This window comes from Oncorhynchus nerka, linkage group LG16 (assembly GCF_034236695.1).
Source record: "Oncorhynchus nerka isolate Pitt River linkage group LG16, Oner_Uvic_2.0, whole genome shotgun sequence".
NCBI lineage: Eukaryota > Metazoa > Chordata > Actinopteri > Salmoniformes > Salmonidae > Oncorhynchus > Oncorhynchus nerka.
In genome coordinates this window covers 34,876,682-34,900,930 of record NC_088411.1, presented here as the reverse complement: position 1 = coordinate 34,900,930, position 24,249 = coordinate 34,876,682, and the positions used below count along the sequence as shown (strand labels likewise).

The following is a 24,249-nucleotide window of genomic DNA, read 5'->3' as shown; positions in this document are numbered from 1 at the left end:
ATTGCTGGCTGTTATGCTAACATTCATTATATATTGTCCTTTTTGTTTTGTCAGACCATTCTAACAAATGCAACAGTATGCTTGTTTGTTTGTCATTGTGCATTCACCATCTTTAAATTCACATACAGTTTGGTTCACCACATAATAGAAAGGAGGCACTAAACATTACATTATGTAAGGACATTGGCTATTGATGAAAATGAGTACTCATGCAGCATATAGAGGATGGAAATGAAGCTATCCTGCAAGCCCGAGGCTAGTACTTTTCTGACCGGGCTATCAGAACATTTTCCCAACTAACACACCAGCTAGTAAAATGTTTTCTTTTTAAGTTTCACATGACAGAGTTTGGACCCAGGCTAGTAAAAATAATGGTCTATTCTATTAGCCCAGCTGGCCAGTGCCCAAAATCCTTAGATTCCATCCCTGAGCATAATGCATGTCTTCCCCGTAAGGTGGTACCCAGGGAATGATCAGAAAACACACCAGGGACTCCTGGATGCACCCAATCAAAGCCAAGGCCAATGTGCCTTTGCATGTACACAATGGCATGTAAACACATTAAATATTAAGTCCCCGCTAATCAAAATATTTACATTCTCCCTCTGACCTCTAATTAGGCAGAGGCTATTTTCCATGATTACTTCATCACCACTGCAGTTGTTTACACACCATGTTTAAGTAGAGGAAATAGGTAGAGCTGTGATCAAAACAAATAGCAAGTTTGGATACTTCCTTACGACTTTCCAGCTACTACACCAAATCCTGGGGATTATACATGTTACGGTCCAGAAATACACTGGGAGCCACAAAGAGGCACAGAGGATTTCAGATTTATTAACTGCCAGTCTGAATTACAGCCCCGGTCAGACAATGAAATTGCTCTCAGTAATTAGAAAAAGGTACTATTCATACTCGAAATGTCAAGTATCTTGCACTCCATTCTTACGAATTATAATATTTCCCGTGTAGCTCATTTGATAGAGCATGGTTCTTACAAAGCCTTGGTTGTGGGTTTGATTCCCACTGGGGACCAGTATTCAAAAATATATATGAAAATGTATACACTCACTACTGTCAGTTGCTCTGGATAAGAACATCTGCTAAATTACTTAAATGTTATTTTCTATAACTCTAAGCACTGCAGCCCTGTGGTACATGCACAGTATGTATCTTACTCTTGCAGGTAGACCTCTCCTCAATTCCAGCCCAGGTTCCATTAGCTAAGCACTTGATTGTCCTCTGTCCTCCGAGGTAGAAGCCAGGAGTGCAGCTCAGCATTATCTGAGCTCCAAATTCATTCAGTGACCCCGAGATCAGCCGCCACACCATGTGTTCTGAGAGCACGCTCTCAATGTTAGGGCACTGGATCGCTGTGGGGGGAGAGAGAGAACAGGCCAGAGTTAATGGAATACCGTGACCCTGGCCTTCATTCTGAACACACTCAAAAATACAGACATGACAGAGAAAAGAATCCTTATTTCCTTTACGTTCTCCAACTTTAGTGATTTGATATAAGTCTTTTGATGTGTACATTATCGGTCTTTGTCCTACAGTATATATATAGTATTACATTCTATTAATCAAACTGAGAAATGCCAAAGCAAATTAGAAAGTATAATGAGCATAAAAATATTTGTTATATATATATATATATATATATTATATTCACATAAATCACACTCATTGTAGTATGAACATGTCATTTAAACAGTCATGTCCCAAAATGACTTAAATATGATTGCCGAGAGTGTTTCTGGTAATGCAGGCCTGAGGAGGCGGGGTTGCATCCTACCATTTCTTTTGTGTGAGTGCTTAACTGCAAAAATCTAGTCATTATTGCTCACCCGTTACCTGCTCCAAATTACTCTCTAAGGAGGATGTTAATGAGACATGCATTGACTGCAGTGGCTCAATGAGGCAGGCGATTTTAACATACCGTTGGCATAGAAACAAAGGGTTATTTTTCTCACGTAAACAAAGAGGTGGGTGTGCAGCATTGCTCCATGTCCCCTCCTCCAGACAGACGGCGCTCGTGGAGAAACTTGTCTCCATCCTGTACCCTTCATTGCACTCGTAGTTAACTTTGCTTCCTACTGTGTACTGGAAACCATGGAATGAACCATTGGCAGGAGACTGAGGGATTCCACAAGATATAGCTGCCAATGGAAAGATATGAAAATATAAAAAATTATACTCCCATCAAACGATAATTTCTCACCCTGCAACTGTATATTCAAATCAGAATTTCATCTTCCAAAGCAACAGGAACATCTACAAAAGCAACAAAGCAACATATTTCGAGAACAATTCAAGCTAGTAGATGTCTTCAAAGTTCCAGTAAAAGCAGTGGGACCAATTAGGGTGTTTTCTTGTCCACTTTGATCACAACCTTACGTTTAAGTTGGATTAGTGGAGCAGGTTGAGAGCTTCAAGTTCCTTGGTGTCCACATCACCAACAAACTAACATGGTCCAAGCACACCAAGTAGTGCATACAGCCAAGTACATAACAGGGGCCAAGCTTCCTGCCATCCAGGACCTCTACACCAGGCAGTGTCAGAGGATGGCTCTAAAAATTGGCAAAGACTCCAGCCACCTTAGTTATAGACTATTCTGTCTGCTACCGTATGGCAAGCGGTACCGGAGTGCCAAGTCTAGGTCCAAGAGGCTTCTAAACAGCTTCTACCCCCAAGATATAAGACTCCAGAACATCTAATCAAATGGCTACCCAGACTATCTGCACCCCCCCCCCCCCCCCTTTACACCGCTGCTGCTCTCTGTTGTTATTGTCTATGCATAGTTACTTTAATAACTCAACTAACCGGTGCCCCCGCACATTGACTTTGTACCGGTACCCCCCCCCTGTGTATAGTCTCGCTATTGTTATTTTACTGCTGCTCTTTAATTACGTGTTACTTTTATTTCTTATTCTTACTCTTATTTTTTGTTAAATTGCATTGTTGGTTAGGGGCTCATAAGTATGCATTTCACTGTAAGGTCTACTACACCTGTTGTATTCGGAGCATGTGACTAATAACATTTGTTTTGATTTGATTAAACAGAGAAGCCAGAATCCTCCACTGCCTCTCCATGACCTTAAGAACAGCTGAATGGATTACTCTCAGCACTTACAGAAATTATGGCACATAATTAGTAGACACTATGGACACTTCTCATCACAGGAGTGTTCTGTGTTCTGACTATAGTGGCCTTGTGTCTCAAATGGGAGGGATAAAGAGGAAGTAAGCAAAGTATGTACCTATGCTGTTAGTATGTACCAACTATTAGAGTACAATGGAAACCATAAATTTACCGTTGAAGATTGTGGCATTCACTTGCTTAAACCCACGCTTACCGTTCGAATACCATGTTTAAGAATACAGTGCAAATGGAACAGACGATCTCATCATATCAAATGATAACTTCCTATCAGGTTTAGTGAGGATAACAAACCGCTATCTTGTTTTGTTCACTAGTTACCCACCTGTAGTTTACCACAAATGAGTGGACACAGTTTCCTTTGTACCTTAAAAATAGATAATTGTCTTGCATGCTCTATCGCAAACAGGCATTAAAGATAAAACCCCCAGAAGTAATTAGCTCCATCTTAGACTCTATTCCTTTATGCAAATATACACCTCATTACAGCAATGGGCTGTCACACTAGTGAACACAATGCAGAAAGGGTCAGTTACATCACTGTCAATGATTATATATTTCTGAATAAAGTTTGTTAAAAGACTTCTTAGAATCTATTCATTAAGATATTTTCTATGATATTAAGAAATATTCATGAATTGTAGCCTGCTATGTTGAAGACCAAGGAGAAAAATAAATAGACAATGAATCACAATTCCACAAATACATGTCAACATTGTGACAAGAGGGAGCCCAATCACATTTGCAAGACTTTCACCAGACATTAAAGTGAATCCCCCTCGAGTCTGTAAATGCCATTCGCCATTCTGCATTACCTTGACATAGTGGAGCTGGGGTATCCCAATGATACAGTCCATTCGTATGTAACCGGCAGGTGGAATTTCTGGGCCCCACTAGTCTGTAGCCAGCATTACAATAGTACTGCAGATTGCTTCCTGGGATCTCTCTTGTTCGGTTAAGCACCCCTCCATTTCCAGGTGGGTCGTTAATGCTACAATAAGGAGCTAAATTGAAAAGAAAGGAGCAATTTAAGTGTTTTGTATACCATTCCTCCTTCTAAATGATTAACGATATACACTAGATATACATTAGTACTTCATATTACATTATATTAGTATAACATTAGATTAAATCCATCCACCAGATGACTAGTACTAAATGGTTAAGTCTAGGTTCTAGGTGATTAGACCTCATGTTAAAACTCCAGGCATCATTCTTATTTACTTTGATGAAAGACCAATGGACTGTTTAAGACAAAGGGGAAAATCCCTTGGCTGGGTAAAGACTTCTTCACTCCCAAAGCAGTTTTGTAAAGATCAAACGGAGGTGTATTACCCTGTCTGTGTTCAACATCCATGCATTATTTAAAAATACTTTTACATAGTTTGACAGCACTGAGGTAGCCACTCTGAAGCCTTCAGAAACCATCACTCATTCTGACACGTCAGGCCTCAATGCAATGTAACAATTTTTTTACAGAGTCATTTTTTTCGCACAAGGGATGGCAAATTGAATAAATGGGGAAACATGTGGAAACAAACTGGAATAATAACCAGCACAGGGGCTGGAACGGCAAAATTATCGACTAAAATGAATTGAGAGAAGAAAAGCAACAGAAAATGCAGAGGGAGAGAAAAGAGGAGAGAAGAAATGGAGAGTAATCATTGCCACTGGGCTTTGTGAGCTATATATCATGTTTGGTCATTGGTGGAAATGTCGGTTTGAGGCACCGGACATGGCGGTTATTCAGCCAAATTCATTATCGGATCTTTGACCTCTATTATGAAGGACTTGCAAAAGGATCCCTGCAGGTATACAGTCTAATGAGGGCTAACTTGTAAAAGTCTGACTGCCTCACACTCTTTGACCTACATTGGATCCAAAGCAACTGCCTCAGAGGACAGAGGCTGCTGTCTAAGCTTCTCTGACACCCATACAAGAGAAAAAAGGCTATGGCGCTGTCCCACTTTTTGAATGTCCTGTAATTCAAATGTTTCATTTGGTGTCTGTTATGAAACATACGAATGATGATGCATTAGTAGAAATAGACATGCCCAGAGCACATGGGTGTTAAAGCCTTTTCACAAACTGAAACATATTGTTATGCACTACGAACCTGTGTAGCGGATTCTGAATCCTCTTTTGCTGGTTGCATGATCAGTGGACCATCTCAGGTAAAGGTGGTTGGTCTTGCTTGTAAAGTTTAACTGTGTGGAGTGATTTCCACTAAGGGCCACCAGCAAAGGGCTCTGGCCAGATGGTCCTAACAGAGCAAAAGTAACACTCACATATGACAGTGCTTGTTGTAAGGCATTTGAACATTAAATCATCTCTGACATGGCATAAACATTTTAAAACAAACAAAATAAAACATGCATATGACTTATTTGGCTGTTGGAAGAGGAAATTACCGTCAAAGAGCTCAAGTTCGTCGAACTGCTTCTCACTCTGAAACATCTCCACAAAGATGGAGATAGTGTACGCAGGTTGAACCCTGATGACCCAGGAGCAGGTCTGAGAGTTGGGGTAGTTTTTAGGGAAACCTGGACTAAGGATAACTCCTGATGAGGAGGAGCGTTCTTCATTTGCAGGACACTGGGCTAAACGCACAACACACACATGCAGACAAATGAGAAATAGTTAGTTACTGCTACAGTACACATCTTTATCACCTCAACTGTACTTCTCTTGAACTTTTCCAGGTTGCTAAATCCAAATGAGCTCAGGGTTAGTGATCTATGGCAAGAAATAATGTGAAGGCATTTTCCACTTCTACCCTGTGGGCAAATGATAATGAAAACAAACCGAATGGACCATAGCTGCATTACGGAATTACAACATTTAAGGAAACTCTGCTGCGCTTATCTCCATATCTCTCTAGAAAAAGTACTTTGTGCTCTGCTAATGGAACCATACTGCTGCCTTCCATCTGTGTCATCACATTGGCACTATAATTAGAAATGATATGCACACCATTCATAAGCCATTCAATCTGTGACTCACGTTCAGTCAGAGCTTCGATTTCAAATAGTCACAGAGACTCTAGCTACACTCTAGCTGCACTTTGATTTTTTAACAGGCTGATGCACACCTTGGAACAATGTCTAGTAATAGTGTCGTATAAAGGAGTCATCAGAAGGATACAAAGAAACAAGGGTAGAACGTCAGATATAAACAAAATAAGGCAGGTAAACTGATACGCTTGTAAAAGCAGATAACTGGAAGTATCTGAGCTGAAAGTTCACATCCTGTTATAAATGGAATAATAAATTAAATAATCAGAAAAAGGTCAGAACATTCCCTTACCTTCACAAGTTGGCGGAGGACTCTCAAACTGGAGATGAGAGTTGAGCTTACAGGTAAGCTCACTGTTGCCTACCAGGGTAAATCCAGGGAAGCAGCGATACTTCACAACATCTCCTGGACAAAATAATGATTTCATACGTCTTATAGCAGATGTGATAACATCAACGTCTGATGGAAACCTACATTGGATATTATGTTTATGTCTCTCGAGACAATGCCAACAGCTATATTACATAACAGCCTGCTATATACTCCTAACATGGTTGTCCAAGATCATTTCAAATAAAGGTTCACACTCCAGCATGCTATACCTCTTTGATTCAAAGTCACATAGGAACATGTTTAAACTGAATCATGTAGCGGGTCACTATCTGACGTCCCACTGCAACTCTGTGTTGAATTATATAACCCAGTGTTGACCATCTCTCTGGTACAAACTTACCTATTTCATAATCTTGATCTTCATATACTATTTCAGCTTCTTCCACTGTTGGTGGAGGTGGGCATTTCTTTAGACGATAGGCTGAAGGAGAGAAAGAATTAAGTAATTTGCCAAAATCACATAATCCACAGTATACTATACTTATGGATACGTATTCTATCACTTCATCTATCTGACAAACATAAAAAAACAAAGAAATCACACCAGATAAAGGGATGGGCAAATACAGTTGAAGTCGGAAGTTTACATACACCTTAGCCAAATACATTTAAACTCAGTTTTTCACAATTCCTGATATTAAATCCTAGTAAAAATTCCCTGTTTTAGGTCAGTTAGGATCACCACTTTATTTTAAGAATGCGAAATGTCAGAATAATAGAAGAGAGAATTATTTATTTCAGCTTTTATTTCTTTCATCACATTCCCAGTTGATCAAAAATGTACATACACTCAATTAGTATTCGGTGTCATTGCCTTTAAATAGTTTAACTTGGGTCAAATGTTTCAGGTAGCCTTCCACAAGCTTCCCACAATAAGTTGGGTGAATTTTGGCCCATTCCCCCTGACAGAGCTGGTGTAACTGAGTCATGTTTGTAGGCCTCCTTGCTCGCACACGCCTTTTCAGTCCTGCCCACACATTTCTGTAGGGTTGAGGTCAGGGCTTTGTGATGGCCACTCCAATACCTTGACTTTGATGTCCTTAAGCCATTTTGCCACAACTGTGGAAGTATGCTTGGGGTCATTGTCCATTTGGAAGGCCCACTTGAGACCAAGCTTTAACTTCCTGACTGATGTCTTGAGATGTTGCTTCAATATATCCACATAATTTTCCTGCCTCATGATGCCATCTATTTTGTGAAGTGCACTGGTACCTCCTGCAGCAAAGCACCCCCACAACGTGATGCTGCCACCTCCGTGCTTCATGGTTGGGATGGTTTTCTTTGGCTTGCAAGCCTCCCCCTTTTTCCTCCAAATGATGGTCATTATGGCCAAACAGTTCTATTTTTGTTTCATCAGACCAGAGGACATTTCTCCAAAAAGTACAATCTTTGTCCCCATGTGCAGTTGCAAACCGTAGTCTGGCTTTTTTATGGCGGTTTTGGAGCAGTGGCTTTGTCCTTGCCTTTCAGGTTATGTCGATATAGGACTTGTTTTACTGTGGACATAGATATTTTTGTGCCTGTTTCCTCCAGCATCTTCACAAGTCCTAGTGTTGTTCTGGGATTGATTTGCACTTTTTACACCAAAGTACATTCATCTCTAGGAGACAGAACGCGTCTCCTTCCTGAGCGGTATGAAGGCTGTGTGGTCCCATGGTGTTTATACTTGCATACTATTGTTTGTACGAATGCAAGTGGTGCATTCAAGCATTTGGAAATTCCAAGGATGAACCAGACTTGTGAAGGTCTACAATTGTGGAGGTCTTGGCTGATTTCTTTTGAAAGGCACAGTCAAGTGCCTTAGTGTATGGAAACTTCTGACCCACTGGAATTGTGAGCAGTGAATTATAAGTGAAATAATCTTTCTGTAAACAATTGTTGGAAAATTGACTTGTGTCATGCACAAAGTAGATGTCCTAACCGACTTGCCAAAACTATAGTTTGTTTACAAGACATTTGTGGAGAGTTTTAATGACTCCAACCTAAGTGTATGTAAACTCCTGACTTCCACTGTACATATAAATACAATCTGTTAGAGGACAATTGACCACATTCACCCGGTCACAAGGTAAAAACATGAGATAACTTTATTTCTGAAATATTTTCGAAACAGGGAATCAGCAAGCTTTAGCAGTAACAATATGCATTATAGCTACAAAAAAAAATTGATTTGGAAGAGAAACTGACCATGGAAATTGAGGACAAAGAATCCACTTGTGGAGAAGTCACTGTGAAACTTGATAAGGACCTGATTGAAAGAACTGTAGGCTGACTCTAGCGCTGTATTACCACTGAAAATCCCAAGCTGTGGGTAGCTCTGCTCAGGGCCATCCCTGGAAGAGGCCAGAAGACATTGAAAGAGCATTACATTTATAACACACACATTAAACATTGTAATAATGTCCAGAATTTCAGTTTGGCATGGTTGAATTGATTTGCTCTCAAATCTATAGCAAGATTTGTGCTGACGTTCATATAAAAACCATTACATTACAGACCGTGTTGAATGAAAACAGCAAAAAATGATGACTTTACAGACTACTGGCCTCCTTTAATGGCTTCTGAAGATGAATTATCCATGTAACTCACAGAGGGCTGTATTGTGGCAGAAAGTGTGTATTTTACCCATTGAAATACATAGTTTTAATCCACTCTCGGGTGCTGCAGATTAAACCATGGCATGCACTTATTATATTGTGACATTCAAGTTCATCTTCACTAGTAAAAGGAATAAAAAGGCACTATGTTGATTTGTTTCCTGTCTTGCTGTATTTACAGTATAACTCTGGGTTTTCCTGTGCAGGTTAGCGTTTTCGTCATGAATTTTGTTCTGGAGGCAGCTCCGCAGAGTGTCCACTGGGCAAAAACGGGCTGAATCAACATTGTTTCTACGTCATTTCAACCCCCCCAAATTATTTGATGACGATGAATCAATGTGGCAAACTAATTGGATTTGCACATTGAATTCATGTTCATTGACAATTCAACTAAATATAAAACAAAACTAGACGTTGAACTGATGTCTGTGCCCAGTGGGTGGTCACTAGCTGGCACAACCACAAAGTCATAAAATCGGATTTTTAAACCTAAACCTAACCTTGACCCTAATCTTAACCACACTGAGTGTTAACCCTAACCTTAAATTAAGACCAGAAAGCTATTTTTCTTGAATTTTTACAATACAGACAATTTTGACTGCCCCATCTAGCAGAAATCGCTCAGCTCTGCCTTCAGGACAAGACTCATTCCAATAAACGTCAACCTGCTCGTCCTGTGCTCTGAAGTACATGGTAGTTATTCACAGTAAAAGACACATCAGCCAATTATGAACTGATGGGGCTTGTGAGAAACCATTAATCCCTTACCATACAGCAATGTAATCTGTGACAGGCTCCGTCTGAAGCAGGGTGAAGTTGATGTAAATACCATGTCCATGTGGCACGGTGATAAGCCAGGTGCAGTCCTGTGAGTTAGGATACTCATTTGGGTACTGGGGTGAGAATATGGTGCCATTCTGAGCTGTCATATTGTAGCCACATGGAGCTGCAGTAGAAGACAAGACGGATCGGTATCATCACAGAGGGTATGTCCCATGTAGCTCATTTGGTAGAGTGTGGCGCATGAAACGCCAGGGTTGTGGGTTCGATTCCCACGGGGGACCAGAACAGGGGGGAAAAGTATTAAATGTATCCACTCAGTACTGTAAGTTGCTCTGAATAAAACTGTCTGCTAAACGTAGAGCATATAGTAGAAATTGATGTTAAGTAGATTGGAGTTATTTGTCTGCTAACAACTTAAGAACATTTCTTCACCAATTGAACCTTCATTTCAAATATCTGTACACTGTATTACTTGTAGATTCAATATTATGAGCAGCAGTTTTGACAACAGTGCAAACCCCATACTGTGTTATATAACTTTGAACCCAAAAGGGATGCAGTGATAACTTCAACAAGAACCCAATTTACCAAGTACACCTCCAAAACACAATACCATGACGCTGAAAGGTGTCGTTGAATGAGGGACAGCTCTAACAAATCTTTGCAGGTATTGATTGAGTAAGCCTTTGCCAGCTCGCACACTGCTCAATGCAGAAGAAATTTAGCACATGTCCCAGTAGTGTGGGTCTCAACTGGAGCAGTTTTCAAAGGCAGTAATATGAGAGGCAGTTTTGGGAAACGCTGCCTTTTTTCATACAGTATAACAGAACTTCACAACAGTATTACGAGGGTTCTATAATAACATCTAGTATAGGGCTGATAAAAACGTCCTAACAAATACATTCTAAAATAGTTTGATAAATGAAGCAAAGAAGCCATTGATGCTTTTGGTAAAATATATGTTATGTATAATATTAACCCATGCTCACCCTCACAATGGGGAAAGGGATGATTCCATTTTCTGTTGATTCCATGTTGGCATGTGAGCACAGGATGTCCAATCAGAACGTATCCAGGAAAGCACTCAAAAGTTATTGACTGGCCAGCATTGTAGTCATTATTAATAATATATCCGTTAGGGAATGGAGTAGGGTCTTGGCAATTCTGCAATTCATATGCTAAAACGCAAGAGAGAAAGTCAGAAAAAAAACTGTGGTTACAAGCTTATGCAATAAAAATACATATTTCTTATAACAGGAATGCACATACATCACAACAAAATAAAACATATTTCAACAAGAAATGTTCAAACAAATTATGTGGACTGTCGTCAACAGCCCACAGGTGACCCATCCCACTTAACCTTTTGAGACAGTACTGGAACACACATGACACCTGTCAGACACATTTTCACGAAATGTCACTATGACATGTCTATTTCAAGCATAATGCCAACAACAAAGAATGGATGCCAGGAAACCAATAAACTTTTCTGTTCCAACCTAAAAAATACAGCAACGTTACAGCAACGTTACTCCAAAAATCTATTGAAGCTTGACAGTGCTGGAAATTGACGATCAAGTTCACATTCTTTTTGCGTACAATGAGAGAGCAATTGTTAAATGAGATGTGGTGTTTTTTTTGGTAAGAGGAGAAGAGGAAAAGCCAGGATATGAACCCTCTGGCCTATATGTGGAAGAAGATGACACACAGGGTTATCTCTTGAAAAGTGGAAGCCATGCACTCAACAGCTACAGTTGCCATTGACCGTAACAACAACCCCAGGACCAGTGGAAGCAAAATAGCCCCATAACATCAAAGTGCACTCAACATCTAAATGCCGCTCTCCATTGATTCTGAATGCTTTGTCCAGGCGGGAGAAGCAACATAACAGAGTAACCTCTCAATGATCCGGAGAGGGCAGATTCTCAGATCATTTAACTGACAGGTACTTAAGTCCTTGAAGCTGACATTCCATCTATTTTGCATTTAACCTTGAATCATCCTAAAAAGAAAGCTAAACCATATCAACAGATGACAGATAAAAACACTATCAATAAGGATTTCACATCAGACATTCCCATAGATTCTTTCCCAGATTTGACACAAATGCCACCAAAACAACATCCAAGCCTAGCGCCAACAAATTGTCAATTGAAACCAATACAAACCAAGCTCTTTTAGGTGAGGGGAAACCATGCTAGACATGGTGGATGAAAATGAAGTACACCTCACCTTGGTAGGCTAGTTTGAATCCCTGCCTGTTTTCAGAGTGGTCACTGTAGAAGTGAATCACGGTCTCATGTGTTGTACTCAGCAGGTTGGGCGGCAGCTGACTTCCGCTAAACTGTCCAATCAGAGAGCTGCTGTGCTGCGGCCCATTCCGCACCTCTAAAAAATCATGGTTGTCTTCAGAGGAGAAGTTGAAGAACTGAATATGAGCCCCTGTAAAACATAGAAACATTATATGAAATACACTGTATGTCTTTTAAAGTTACGGGCAAGTCTATGGGTCAAATGTCCCCTCCCCTACTGAAATTCAAAAGATGCTAACACCTGATCGTGATTTTGTGAAATCATGAAATCGTGATTTGTCCAAATAACCAGTGATGAAAAATCCAAACACTGGAAATACTGCTGCTCGTTTGCCCACACATCCCATTTTTGTGCTCGAACTGCCCAAACAGTTTGAGCTTCTACTTTTAAAAGTCCACCTTTCCATAAATATGTCTCTCACTGTTGCCGCTTGTTATAGATCTCCCTCAGCCCCCAGCTGTGCCCTGGACACCATATGTGAATTAATCGCCACCCATTTATCTTCAGAGTGCATACTGTTAGGTGACCTAAACTGGGATATGCTTAACACCCCGGCCATCCTACAATCTAAGATAGATGCCCTCAATCTCACACAAATTATCATGGAACCTACCAGGTACAACCCTAAACCTGTAAACACGGGCACCCTCATAGATATCATCCTTACCAACCTGCCCTCTAAATACACCTCTGCTGTCTTCAACCAGGATCTCAGCGATCACTGCCTCATTGCCTGCATCCGTAATGGGTCCGCAGTCAAACGACTACCCCTCATCACTGTCAAATGCTCCCTAAAACACTTCAGCGAGCAGGCCTTTCTAATTGAACTGGCCCAGGTATCCTGGAAGGATATTGACCTCATTCCGTCAGTAGAGGATGCCTGGTTATTCTTTAAAAGTGACATCCTCACCATCTTGAATAAGCATGCCCCATTAAAACAATGTAGAACTAAGAACTGATATAGCTCTTGGTTCACTCCAGACCTGACTGCCCTTGACCAGCACAAAAACATCCTGTGGCGTACTGCATTAGCATTGAATAACCCCCACGATATTAAACTTTTCAGGGAAGTTAGGAACCAACATATACAGGCAGTTAGGAATGCAAAGGCTAGCTTTTTCAAACAGAAATGTGCATCCTGTAGCATAAATTCCTAAAAGGAGAATAAGAGCACCTCCTCCCAGCTGCCCACTGCACTGAGGCTAGGAAACACTATCACCACCGATAAATCGACGATAATCGAGAATTTCAATAAGCATTTTTCTACAGCTGGCCATGCTTTCCACCTGGCTACCTCTACCCCGGTCAACAGCTATGCACCCCCCACAGCAACTTGCCGAAGCCTCCGTCATTTCCCCTTCACCCAAATCCAGATAGCTGATGTTCTGAAAGAGCTGCAAAATCTGGACCCCTACAAATCAGCTGGGCTAGACAATCTGGACCCTCTCTTTCTAAAATGATCCGCCGCAATTGTTGCAACCCTTATTACTAAACTGTTCAACCTCTCTTTCGTATCGTCTGAGATCCTTAAAGATTGGAAAGCTGCCGCAGTCATCCCCCTCTTCAAAGGAAGAGAAACCCTAGACCCAAACTGTTACAGACATATATCTATCCTACCCTGCCTGTCTTCGAAAGCCAAGTTAACAAACAGATCACCAATGATTTCGATGCCCACCGTACCTTCTCTGCTATGCAATCTGGTTTCCCGAGCTGGTCATGGGTGCACCTCAGACACGCTCAAGGTCCTAAACAATATCATAACCACCACCGATAAAAGACAATACTGTGCAGCCGTATTCATCGACCTGGCCAAGGCTTTCGACTCTGTCAACCACCGCATTCTTATCGGCAGACTCAACAACCTTGGTTTCTCAAATGACTGCCTCGCCTGGATCACCAACTACTTCTCAGACAGAGTTCTGTGTGTCAAATCGGAGGACCTGTTGTTCGGACCTCTGGCAGTCTCTATGGGGGTGCCACAGGGTTCAATTCTCGCATCATTCTGTATACTTCTGGCCCTTCTTTGGACACTGTGTTAACAAACCTCCAGATGAGCTTCAATGCCATACAACTCTCCTTCCGTGGCCTCCAACTGCTCTTAAATACAAGTAAAACTAAATGCATGCTCCTCAACTGATCGCTGCCGGCACCTGCCCGCCCTTCTAGACTGTAAACTCTCCTTTCAGACTCACATCCAATCCAATATTAAATCTAGAATCGGCTTCCTATTTTGCAACAAAGCATCATTCACTCATGCTGCCAAACATACCCTCGTAAAACTGACTATCCTACCGATCCTTGACTTCAGCGATGTCATTCACAGAATAGCCTCCAACACTCTCCTCAGCAAATTGGATGCAGTCTATCACAGTGCCATCCATTTTGTCACCAAAGCCCCATCCACTACCCACCACTACAACCTGTATGCTCTCATTGGCTGGCCCTCGCTTCATATTTTTGTCGCCAAACCCACTGGCTCCAGGTCATCTATAAGTCTTTGCTAGGTAAAGCCCCGCCTTATCTCAGCTCACTGGTCACCATAGCAGCACGTGCTCCAGCAGGTATATTTCACTGGTCACCCCCCAAAGCCAACTCCTCCATTGGCCACCTTTCCTTCCAGTTTTCTGCTGCCAATGACTGGAACGAATTGCAAAAATCACTCAAGCTGGAGACTCATATCTCCCTCACTAACTTTAAGCATCAGCTGTCAGAGCAGCTTACAGAGCATTGCACCTGTACATAGCCCATCTGTAAATAGCCCACCCAACTGCCTCATCCCCATATTGTATTTTTTTTCTCCTTTGCACCCCTTTGCATCTCTACTTGCACATTCATCTTCTGCACATCTATCACTCCAGTGTTTAATTGCTAAATAGTAATTATTTCGCCACTATGGCCTATTTATTGCCTTACCTCCCTAATCTTACTTCATTTTCACACACTGTATATAGACTTTCTATTGCGTTATTGACTGTGTGTCTGTTTATTCCATGTGTAACTCTGTGTTGTTTGTGTCGCTCTGCTTTGCTTTTTCTTGGCCAGGTCGCAGTTGTAAATGACAAATTGTTCTCAACTGGCCTAACTGGTTAAATAAAGGTGAAATTTAAAAATAATAATAATTGATTCCTTCTTGACAGATTCTACAGTACCATTTACTGTATGTTTAGACAGATCTGTTCACTATAGATTACCTAAAGTGTTAACTATTAACAGTGATGTTGTGAAATATGTTGTAATCCAGTAATGCATTTAGCAGACATTACCTTGGCTCATTTAATGTGCTTTTGACCTACTGTACCAACCTTTTTTTGTCAAGCTACATCATGTTTGCATGTTGAGAAAAACTCTTCAACTCACTAATATGTTATGATGGTAGAAATTATTCAGCAATCTAATACTGAGTTCAGCTCATGTTTTTCCAGGGGAGACACAGAAATGGGAAATGAATACAATACAATCAATTTTTTTCTGTTATGTTATGTTCGGTTATTCCAAGTGTAGCAAAGGTCTGATGCTGGAAGAAAGCATTTGCCACTTGGTGATGCTTAGGAGAATCCTTTGAACGATAATCTTGTTGTTATGCAGCCATGTACCTCTTTCTCACAATGCTTTATCCTACCCATTCTGTCTGTCCTAAAAGCTGTCATCAGCGTCTGCAAAGCCTCTTGTGTATTTTTAAAATATATATATATATATTTTTTTAAATATTGGGCCCTGTAAACAACACAATCTAATGCATTGTTGGTACACACACAGCACAAAATGATCATTCTTGTTCTTACTTGTGAAGTTCTTGCTTGATAGGGCAGAAAATTGCTTTTGGATACAGTATACAATATTTTTCTTGGGTTAGGTAGAGAAAATTCTTTGTGCTCAGACGAAAGCCTGACTAGCTTTATAAATCACACACAATTACCTTGTTAACATCTGGAGTGTTTACTTTGTTCTGGAGTCATTTGAACTGTGAAGCACCGCAAATATGTGGGCTGCAACCCACAGCTCTCTTGTAAATTGCTAAACTGACTGCAAATGTCTCAAAATGTAGATAGAGAAAGAGGATAACTAAAGGGGATCCATTTCCAAAAGGAAGATGTCACAGAACAACAACAACATTTAGTTAGTTCCAGGGAGAGATGTAAATCCGGAATATATTGTCTATTAATGTTCTGCATTCAAATCAAATCAAATTCTATTGGTCAGTATGGTTAGCTTTGTTCAAATCCCCAGCTACAATATATGCTGCCTCCGGTTTCCAGTTACACGGTTGTGACCATAATCGAAGAGAATTCTCTTGGAAGATAATATGGTCGGCATTTGATTGTAAGGAATTCTAGGTCGGGTAAGCAAAATAATTTAGGAAGTATGGTATGGTTTTGGTATTATGTAATGTTCCATGTTTTGTGTGGAGCCCAGGAAGAGTAGCTGCTGCTTTTGCAACAGCTAATGGAGATTATTACAAAAATGATATAAAAATAAACCTATTATCTCTGGCATTACTAAAATGAACCATGGCTTCTTATCATTATCGTTATCATAGCAGGTTCCTCACCATATCCAACTGGTAAAAGAATCCTCCATGTACAATCCATGTTACCAGGGTAGTTGCCAGGGAATCCAGGACTTAAAATAACATTGGCCAAGTCAACAGCTGTTCCACCGCACTTTGCTGGAAAATAAAAATGCACATAATGTGTGGCACACGTTGAAAAAATATTGCAGACAATGAATAACACTGAAACAGTAAACCATTGCCTTGAATGTGACCACTTCCAAGTAAAAGTTCTTACCAATGCAGAGAGGGGGAGGGTAGTTCCAGCGCCGCACGGTCCCTGGCATACAGGATATATGAGAGTGGCCCTGGAAAATAGAAAGGTAGGATGTTTCTCTCTATAATGTAAAGGTAGGGGGTTTCTCTCTCAGATGTGAAGGTAGGGGGTTTGTCTCTCAGATGTAAAGGAAGGGGTTTCTCTCTATAATGTGAAGGTAGGGGTTTCTCTCTATAATGTAAAGGTAGGGGGCTTCTCTCTATAATGTAAAGGTAGGGGTTTCTCTCTATAATGTGAAGGTAGGGGTTTCTCTCTATAATGTAAAGGTAGGGGGCTTCTCTCTATAATGTAAAGGTAGGGGGTTTCTCTCTATAATGTGAAGGTATGGGGTTTCTCTCTATAGTGTGAAGGTAGGGGTTTCTCTCTATAATGTAAAGGTAGGGGGTTTATCTCTATAATGTAAAGGTAGGGGTTTCTCTCTCAGATGTAAAGGTAGGGGTTTCTCTCTATAATGTGAAGGTAGGGGTTTCTCTCTATAATGTAAAGGTAGGGGTTTCTCTCTATAATGTGAAGGTAGGGGGTTTCTCGCTACAATGTAAAGGTAGGGGTTTCTCTCTATAATGTGAGGGTAGGGGTTTCTCTCTATAATGTGAGGGTAGGGGTTTCTCTATAATGTAACGGTAGGGGTTTCTCTCTATAATGTAAAGGTAGGGGGTTTCGCTCTATAATGTGAAGGTGGGGGTTTCTCGCTATAATGTAAAGGTAGGGGTTTCTCTCTATAATGTGAGGGTAGGGGTTTCTCTCTATAATGTAAAGGTAGGGGTTTCTCTCTATAATGTGAGGGTAGGGGTTTCTCTCTATAATGTAAGGTAGGGGTTTCTCTCTATAATATAAAGGTAGGGGGTTTCTCTCTATAATGTGAAGGTAGGGGTTTCTCTCTATAATGTAAAGGTAGGGGTTTCTCTCTATAATGTAAAGGTAGGGGTTTCTCTCTATAATGTAAAGGTAGGGGGTTTCTCTCTATAATGTGAAGGTAGGGGTTTCTCTCTATAATGTAAAGGTAGGGGCTTCTCTCTATAATGTAAAGATAGGGGTTTCTCTCTCAGATGTAAAGGTAGGGGGTTTCTCTCTATTAATGTAAAGGTAGGGGGTTTCTCTCTCAGATGTGAAGGTAGGGGGTTTCTCTCCATAATGTAAAGGTAGGGGGTTTCTCTCTATAATGTAAAGGTAAGGGGTTTCTCTCTATAATGTAAAGGTAGGGGGTTTCTCTCTCAGATGTGAAGGTAGGGGTTTTCTCTCTCATATTAAAGGTAGGGGGTTTCTCTCTATAATGTAAAGGGAGGGAGTTTCTCTCAGATGTGAAGGTAGGGGGTTTCTCTCTCAGATGTGAGAAGGTAGGGGGTTTCTCTCTCAGATGTGAGAAGGTCGGGGGTTTCTCTCTATAATGTAAATGTAGGGGGTTTATATCTATAATGTGAAGGTAGGGGGTTCTCAGCACACTGAACTCAAAGACAAATCAAAGTTTGCTGAGTTGCTGAGTTGAGTTTGCATAGTAGACATGCGACACATCACACAATGTCTTTACACATTGACTAAGCAGCACGTTGACACAGCAGTGGGAACACAGTACAGCTCTCACCTGCAGCATGTATCCTGGTTCACAGCTGAATGACACCACCTCATTGACCATGTACCTGTCCGCTGTTTTGATGCCATTGGCAGGCACCACTGGCTCCGGACAGGCAGTGAGACCAACGGCTAGATGGAGCAGAGACATAAAAAAAGGCCTCATCATGCCTGCTTAGATAAAGTACTTGATGTTGCACATCACATGAATGATTGGTCTTCAATACTCAGTGTGGTGATCCTGTTTTCATGTTTCAGAGAACAGTATTCCTCAAAGCTGGAGCAAGAAGAGGCAAACACATCGGCGAGTATTGTAAAGCCAAGTGGATATGATTATTGTATGCTGTCAACAGGCTCTGGTATAGCTTATAGCTATTAAAATAGATAAGATGATTATTGGTTTTGGATTTTTGTACGTTTGTTTAGTTTTCTATAGTTAAATCATTTGTCATTTGGATGGTTATAAACCCCCAGTCATAGGAAGGTAATGCAGATACATAACCACAGTCGGGTAGCAAGGGGCACAGGGTACTGACAACGTCATGAAACTGAAAGTGTATTTTGTGCTGTAGTGTGTAACCTTTGTCTCTATGCTTCTACATTTAGAACGCTAAAATAGTATTGTTATTAAAAAAAATCAGAAAATAGCATACCCACTGATCCGTGTTATTTAAATATGCATTGTGATTCTGTTCATTTCTTGAAAACATCTTCCAGTGGGTTAAAACTGTACACACTGCAGGAGGAGACAGTGAGAGAGTATGTTGCCATGACAACCACATTCGTCAAGCCAATGAAAGGAGATCCTGTATAAATTTGTCTTGTTTGGATTGCACCACTCAGCAGGTAGCACCGTGCAGTTGTGAGTGTGTGTAAAACTCTCTCATTATTTTTCTACCCATCAATAGCAAAGGACTTTCACCTGCGATGCCTACATTACCCAATACAACAAAAGCCAACAGACACTGTCACACTGCTAATGTGTAGGTGACTGTTTCAAACAGGGAAGCCCAAATGGCTGTGGGCGGCTAGGGCGAGACTAGGGAGATTAAACATTAGCTCTGGTTCAAGGAGAATTCACAGCAGAATTCGGAGCAAGTTACTTTCAATATATTCTAAGGAGCATGTACTCCTGTTCAGGAGGGAGTAGGCGGAAATGTACAGTATGCAACTGGTCAAAAAACAGTGAACCACAAAAAGAGCACTGGGCATTTCTTTAAATGCTAAGGCATCAGAACCCTGGCTTGTACCAAACTACTAACACATTTATTTAACGTTAGATCAATACCACTTGTTAATTCCAATTCCATCTAGCTGACACACGTTACACATACCAACCATTTTAAGTGTTTTTCTGCAGAATAAATCAATAAAATGCCACATGGCCATAGTCTCTCTCTCAGAGGATAAATGATAACCCTTGAGGGAAAAAATCTGACATTTTCTCTACAACCACAACGGACTGATCCAGGCAGGAATTCAGCCTTCAAGATCCAGAAAGTCAAACATTTAATACACTTGTCTCCTCACCCAAGCTCTAACAAATTCACCATCTTGATGTGTGATAAAAACACGTGGCGTGAATCTCATTTTAGATGTGGAACTTCGTAACTACCGTGCACAAGCCAGATTCAGTCTAGGATCATAACGATGCAGCCACAGTCATCCAACGGTAAACATTCAGGATGAACCTAAAAGTCAATGACAACCATCTCTATGTAAATATAACAAGCTCCTCTTGTTCTGACAGAAAGTCACAAAGCTATCCTTATTTAATGATATCTACTTTTACAGTACACGTAGCTCTAGGTAAAAATGTATATTATATATACCACGGGTATGACAAAACGTTTCTTTTTACTGCTCTAATTACGTTGGTAACCAGTTTATAATAGCAATAAGGCGCATCGGGTGTTTGTGGTATATGGACAATATACCACGGCTAAGGGCTGTATCCAGGCACTCTGATATTGCGTCATACATAAGAACAGTTCTTAGCCGTGGTATATTGGCCATATACACAGTGGTGAAAAAAGTACTAAATTCTCATACTTGTGTAAAAGTAAAGATACCTTAAAATGACTCAAGTAAAAAAGTCACCCAGTGATACACTACTTGAGTAAATGTCTAAAAGTATTTGGTTTTAAATATACTTAAGTAACAAAAGTAAAACCAGACGGCACCATTTTCTTGTTTATTTTAAATTGACGGATAGCCAGGGGCACACTCCAACACAATCGAAGCATGTGTGTTTAGTGAGACCGCCTGATCAGAGGCAGTAGGGATGACCAGGGATGTTCTCTTGATAAGTGTGAATTGGACATTTTCCTGTCAAAATGCAATACGTACTTTTGGGTGTCAGGGAAAATGTATGGAGTAAAAAGTACATTATTGTCTTTATGAATGTAGTGAAGTAAAAGTAGGCCAAAATATAAAATAGTAAAATAAAGTACAGATACCCCAAAATACTTGAAAGTATTTTTTACTTAAGTACTTTACACCACTGCATATATCACACCTCCTCGTGCCTTATTGGTTAATTATACAGTTGATGTCCTTTACAAAACACTGGCTCTCCCCTATTCTGCATAACATTCTAGAAATGGCATGGCTATATCAGGCATAACGCTTCCAGGAAGACATCCTGCCAATGATGTGTATTAATATAGAAGACAATTGGCAAAGAATACATACTAAATTGGCCTAAACTTCTTTAATTTGTAACATCCTGACATTCTCAGCATGTCTCAGTTTTGTCCAAAGCTATTAGTAAGGGCCACATGAGATTTTTTGCCATGTTTTAGCTTCATTTGAACAGATCGATTGATTGAGGAGACATTCTCATTTACAACAACGACTTGGAAAGGGAAGTGTTGCTATGGAGAGGCGAAGGGTTAAACGAGGTTGCCGTCGCAATGATTGTATTAAGGAGGTTCCAGGTTGGCAACTGAGCAAGGACTCCTGGGTTAACAAGCCTAATCTAGCATGTATGGTTGTGTAGTGACCAGAAGGAGTCATGCCCTGTGTTAAATATCTCCTCTTCATGCAGCGGTGAGAGAAATAATCAATCTCTAATCAAGATAAGACTGATTAAAAAACGTTGGTACGTTTCCTGGTTAGATCCCTTACGGTTGATGCTGTTTGACTGGTTAGATCCCTTACGGTTGATGCTGTTTGACTGGTTAGATCCCTTACGGTTGATGCTGTTTGACTGGTTAGATCCCTTACGGTTGATGCTGTTTGACTGGTTAGATCCCTTACGGTTGATGCTGTTTGACTGGTTAGATCCCTTACGGTTGATGCTGTTTGACTGGTTAGATCCCTTACGGTTGATGCTGTTTGACTGGTTAGATCCCTTACGGTTGATGCTGTTTGACTGGTTAGATCCCTTACGGTTGATGCTGTTTGACTGGTTAGATCCCTTACGGTTGATGCTGTTTGACTGGTTAGATCCCTTACGGTTGATGCTGTTTGACTGGTTAGATCCCTTACGGTTGATGCTGTTTGACTGGACTATTCAACTATATACTTACGGCGGCCAGATGTAAAAAAGGGTTATTATTACTTCCACTTGCTTCGGGAGAACTGTATAAAAAAGCAACGCACACACACCAATAAAGCACTTTTCTTCATATTAAATGTTGCTAAAAGTAATCAGGAAAGAAGTGGAGGACGCTCAGTCAACGTGAGTCGAGGTGCAACCAAGATGTTTTATCATCATTGAAAAGGTAAAGGCGCAACTCTCGCTCACCACTGTCATGACGTTGGCCTGCGGGTAGGTTTATGACAGTCATAAATACCTCTTCCCCCCTTTTTCTACCCTACTGATGTGACATTTGAAAATCCTTTGGTTAACATAGAGATTCTGGGAACATCAGCAGGTGGGGGGAAATGAACTATATTCTGGTAATCTGACCAATTGAACATATGCGGTGGTACTTAATGAATATGATGTCAGTTCGGTTGTCATCTGAGACATTCTCATCAATGATAAGATGACATAAACTCTACAGTGGAAAGTCTAGACATCAGAGTTATCAGATTCACATGGAATTGTTGTTCAATTGAAATGTTTGAATATGAACTTATTCGTGATGGGATGAAATGTGATTTTAGCTTCTAAAATGTGAGAATTGGGTTTTCATAAGGTTAGCGTTCTGCTCAATCAGTGGCCCGCCCCTGTGAAGAGTCATGGTTTATAAAACTTTTCAGACACACCCTTCTCGCTCCACTATATAAAGCCTTGACGAAAATATAACCTCCTGTTCCGAGGATGTCAGGACGACGGTCCGATGTCAGAATGGTTCAGATAATAACTACAGAACGAAGCCAACGCAGGTTAGGAAGGAATAGACAGCGTATCCCGTCTACCACACAATGACGTTACTACAACGTATCCAATTGACAACCAGAGACATTCTTCAAAGGACTTGGTTGGGCAACACGGCCTTCCGTCTACAACCAACCTACCGAAGCGCAGCTCAGAGTAAATATTTATTGCATTTTCCATTTCCAAATGGGCGGTAATTTAGAATGCATAAGATTCTGTATTTACGATAGCACAGCTTCTTCCTTTGTTACTCAGTCTTCCCACTCTTTCACTCAAACCCAGCCCTTTTCTTTTGTGTAAGCACCTGTCATATCTGTTCCGCCCGCTAGGGACGTTTTCCTTTTTGACGTAATTTGTAATCAAGTTATGATTTAATTATGTGTATGTGTAATTCTGTGTGATTAGTTAGGTATTTAGTAAATAAATAATGAAACCCAATTTTGCATTGCTGATTCAACTTGTTAGCCAAGGTTTGTGCAGATAACCAAGAATTTTAATTTCAGATGAGACTGAATTAAGATGACGATTAATATTGACTGCTATTGATGTAAAATATTACTAGGTTTTTAAGAGTTTATTCGGAAGATAACAGCTCTATAACTATTATTTTGTGGTGCCCCGACTCTCTAGTTAATTACATTTACATGATTAGCTCAATCAGGTAATATTAAATACGGAGAAATTATTTTAAAGAATAGCATGTCATATCACTTAATCCGGCATAGCCAAAGACACAACACCATTATTTGTTTTTATTTAAACAACTATTAAAAGCTTCTTTAAAGTAATTAGGTCACATTAAAAAAATCTGAAAACTAAGCATGACATGACTGGGCGTGACTGGGGGGTATTCTAGTTTATTATTTCCATGTGGGGTTCTAGTTTATTATTTCTATGTTGGTGATTTGTATGAATCCCAATTAGAGGCAGCTGGTAATCATTGTTTAAGTAGTTATTGTTCCCACCTGTGTTTGTGGGATATTATTTTGTGTTTTGTGCACCATGTTTCGTTGTTAGTTTATTTATTTGTTTGATTTATTTGTTTTGTTCTTGCTAAGTTTCACTTTATAATAAATATGTGGAACTCAACATCAGCTCCGTCTCCCCTCACGTACGTGACAAATGCCAAATTCCAGTGTGAAGGAAGTATGCATTGAATTAATTTCCCTCAGTCATTAGGTGTGTTATAAATGAGCCCCTGTTTCCCTCCCATTAGACAGGGAAACAGAATGGTTAGGGTTATCAGACAGGGAAACAGATGGG

At 40.4% G+C, this 24,249-nt stretch overlaps 1 protein-coding gene across 1 annotated transcript in view; it reads right to left on the bottom strand.

Annotated features, from left to right (window-relative positions):
- LOC115144502 (CUB and sushi domain-containing protein 1-like) overlaps positions 1 to 24,249 on the bottom strand; it is a 415,143-nt gene that overhangs the window by 30,550 nt on the left and 360,344 nt on the right. Inside the window, 14 exon segments of the mRNA XM_065002644.1 lie at positions 1,179 to 1,373; positions 1,974 to 2,159; positions 3,976 to 4,164; positions 5,277 to 5,423; positions 5,572 to 5,760; positions 6,467 to 6,580; positions 6,909 to 6,989; positions 8,756 to 8,901; positions 9,934 to 10,111; positions 10,938 to 11,126; positions 12,184 to 12,393; positions 16,814 to 16,930; positions 17,052 to 17,121; positions 18,670 to 18,788. Coding sequence (XP_064858716.1) covers positions 1,179 to 1,373; positions 1,974 to 2,159; positions 3,976 to 4,164; positions 5,277 to 5,423; positions 5,572 to 5,760; positions 6,467 to 6,580; positions 6,909 to 6,989; positions 8,756 to 8,901; positions 9,934 to 10,111; positions 10,938 to 11,126; positions 12,184 to 12,393; positions 16,814 to 16,930; positions 17,052 to 17,121; positions 18,670 to 18,788 — 2,130 coding nt within the window.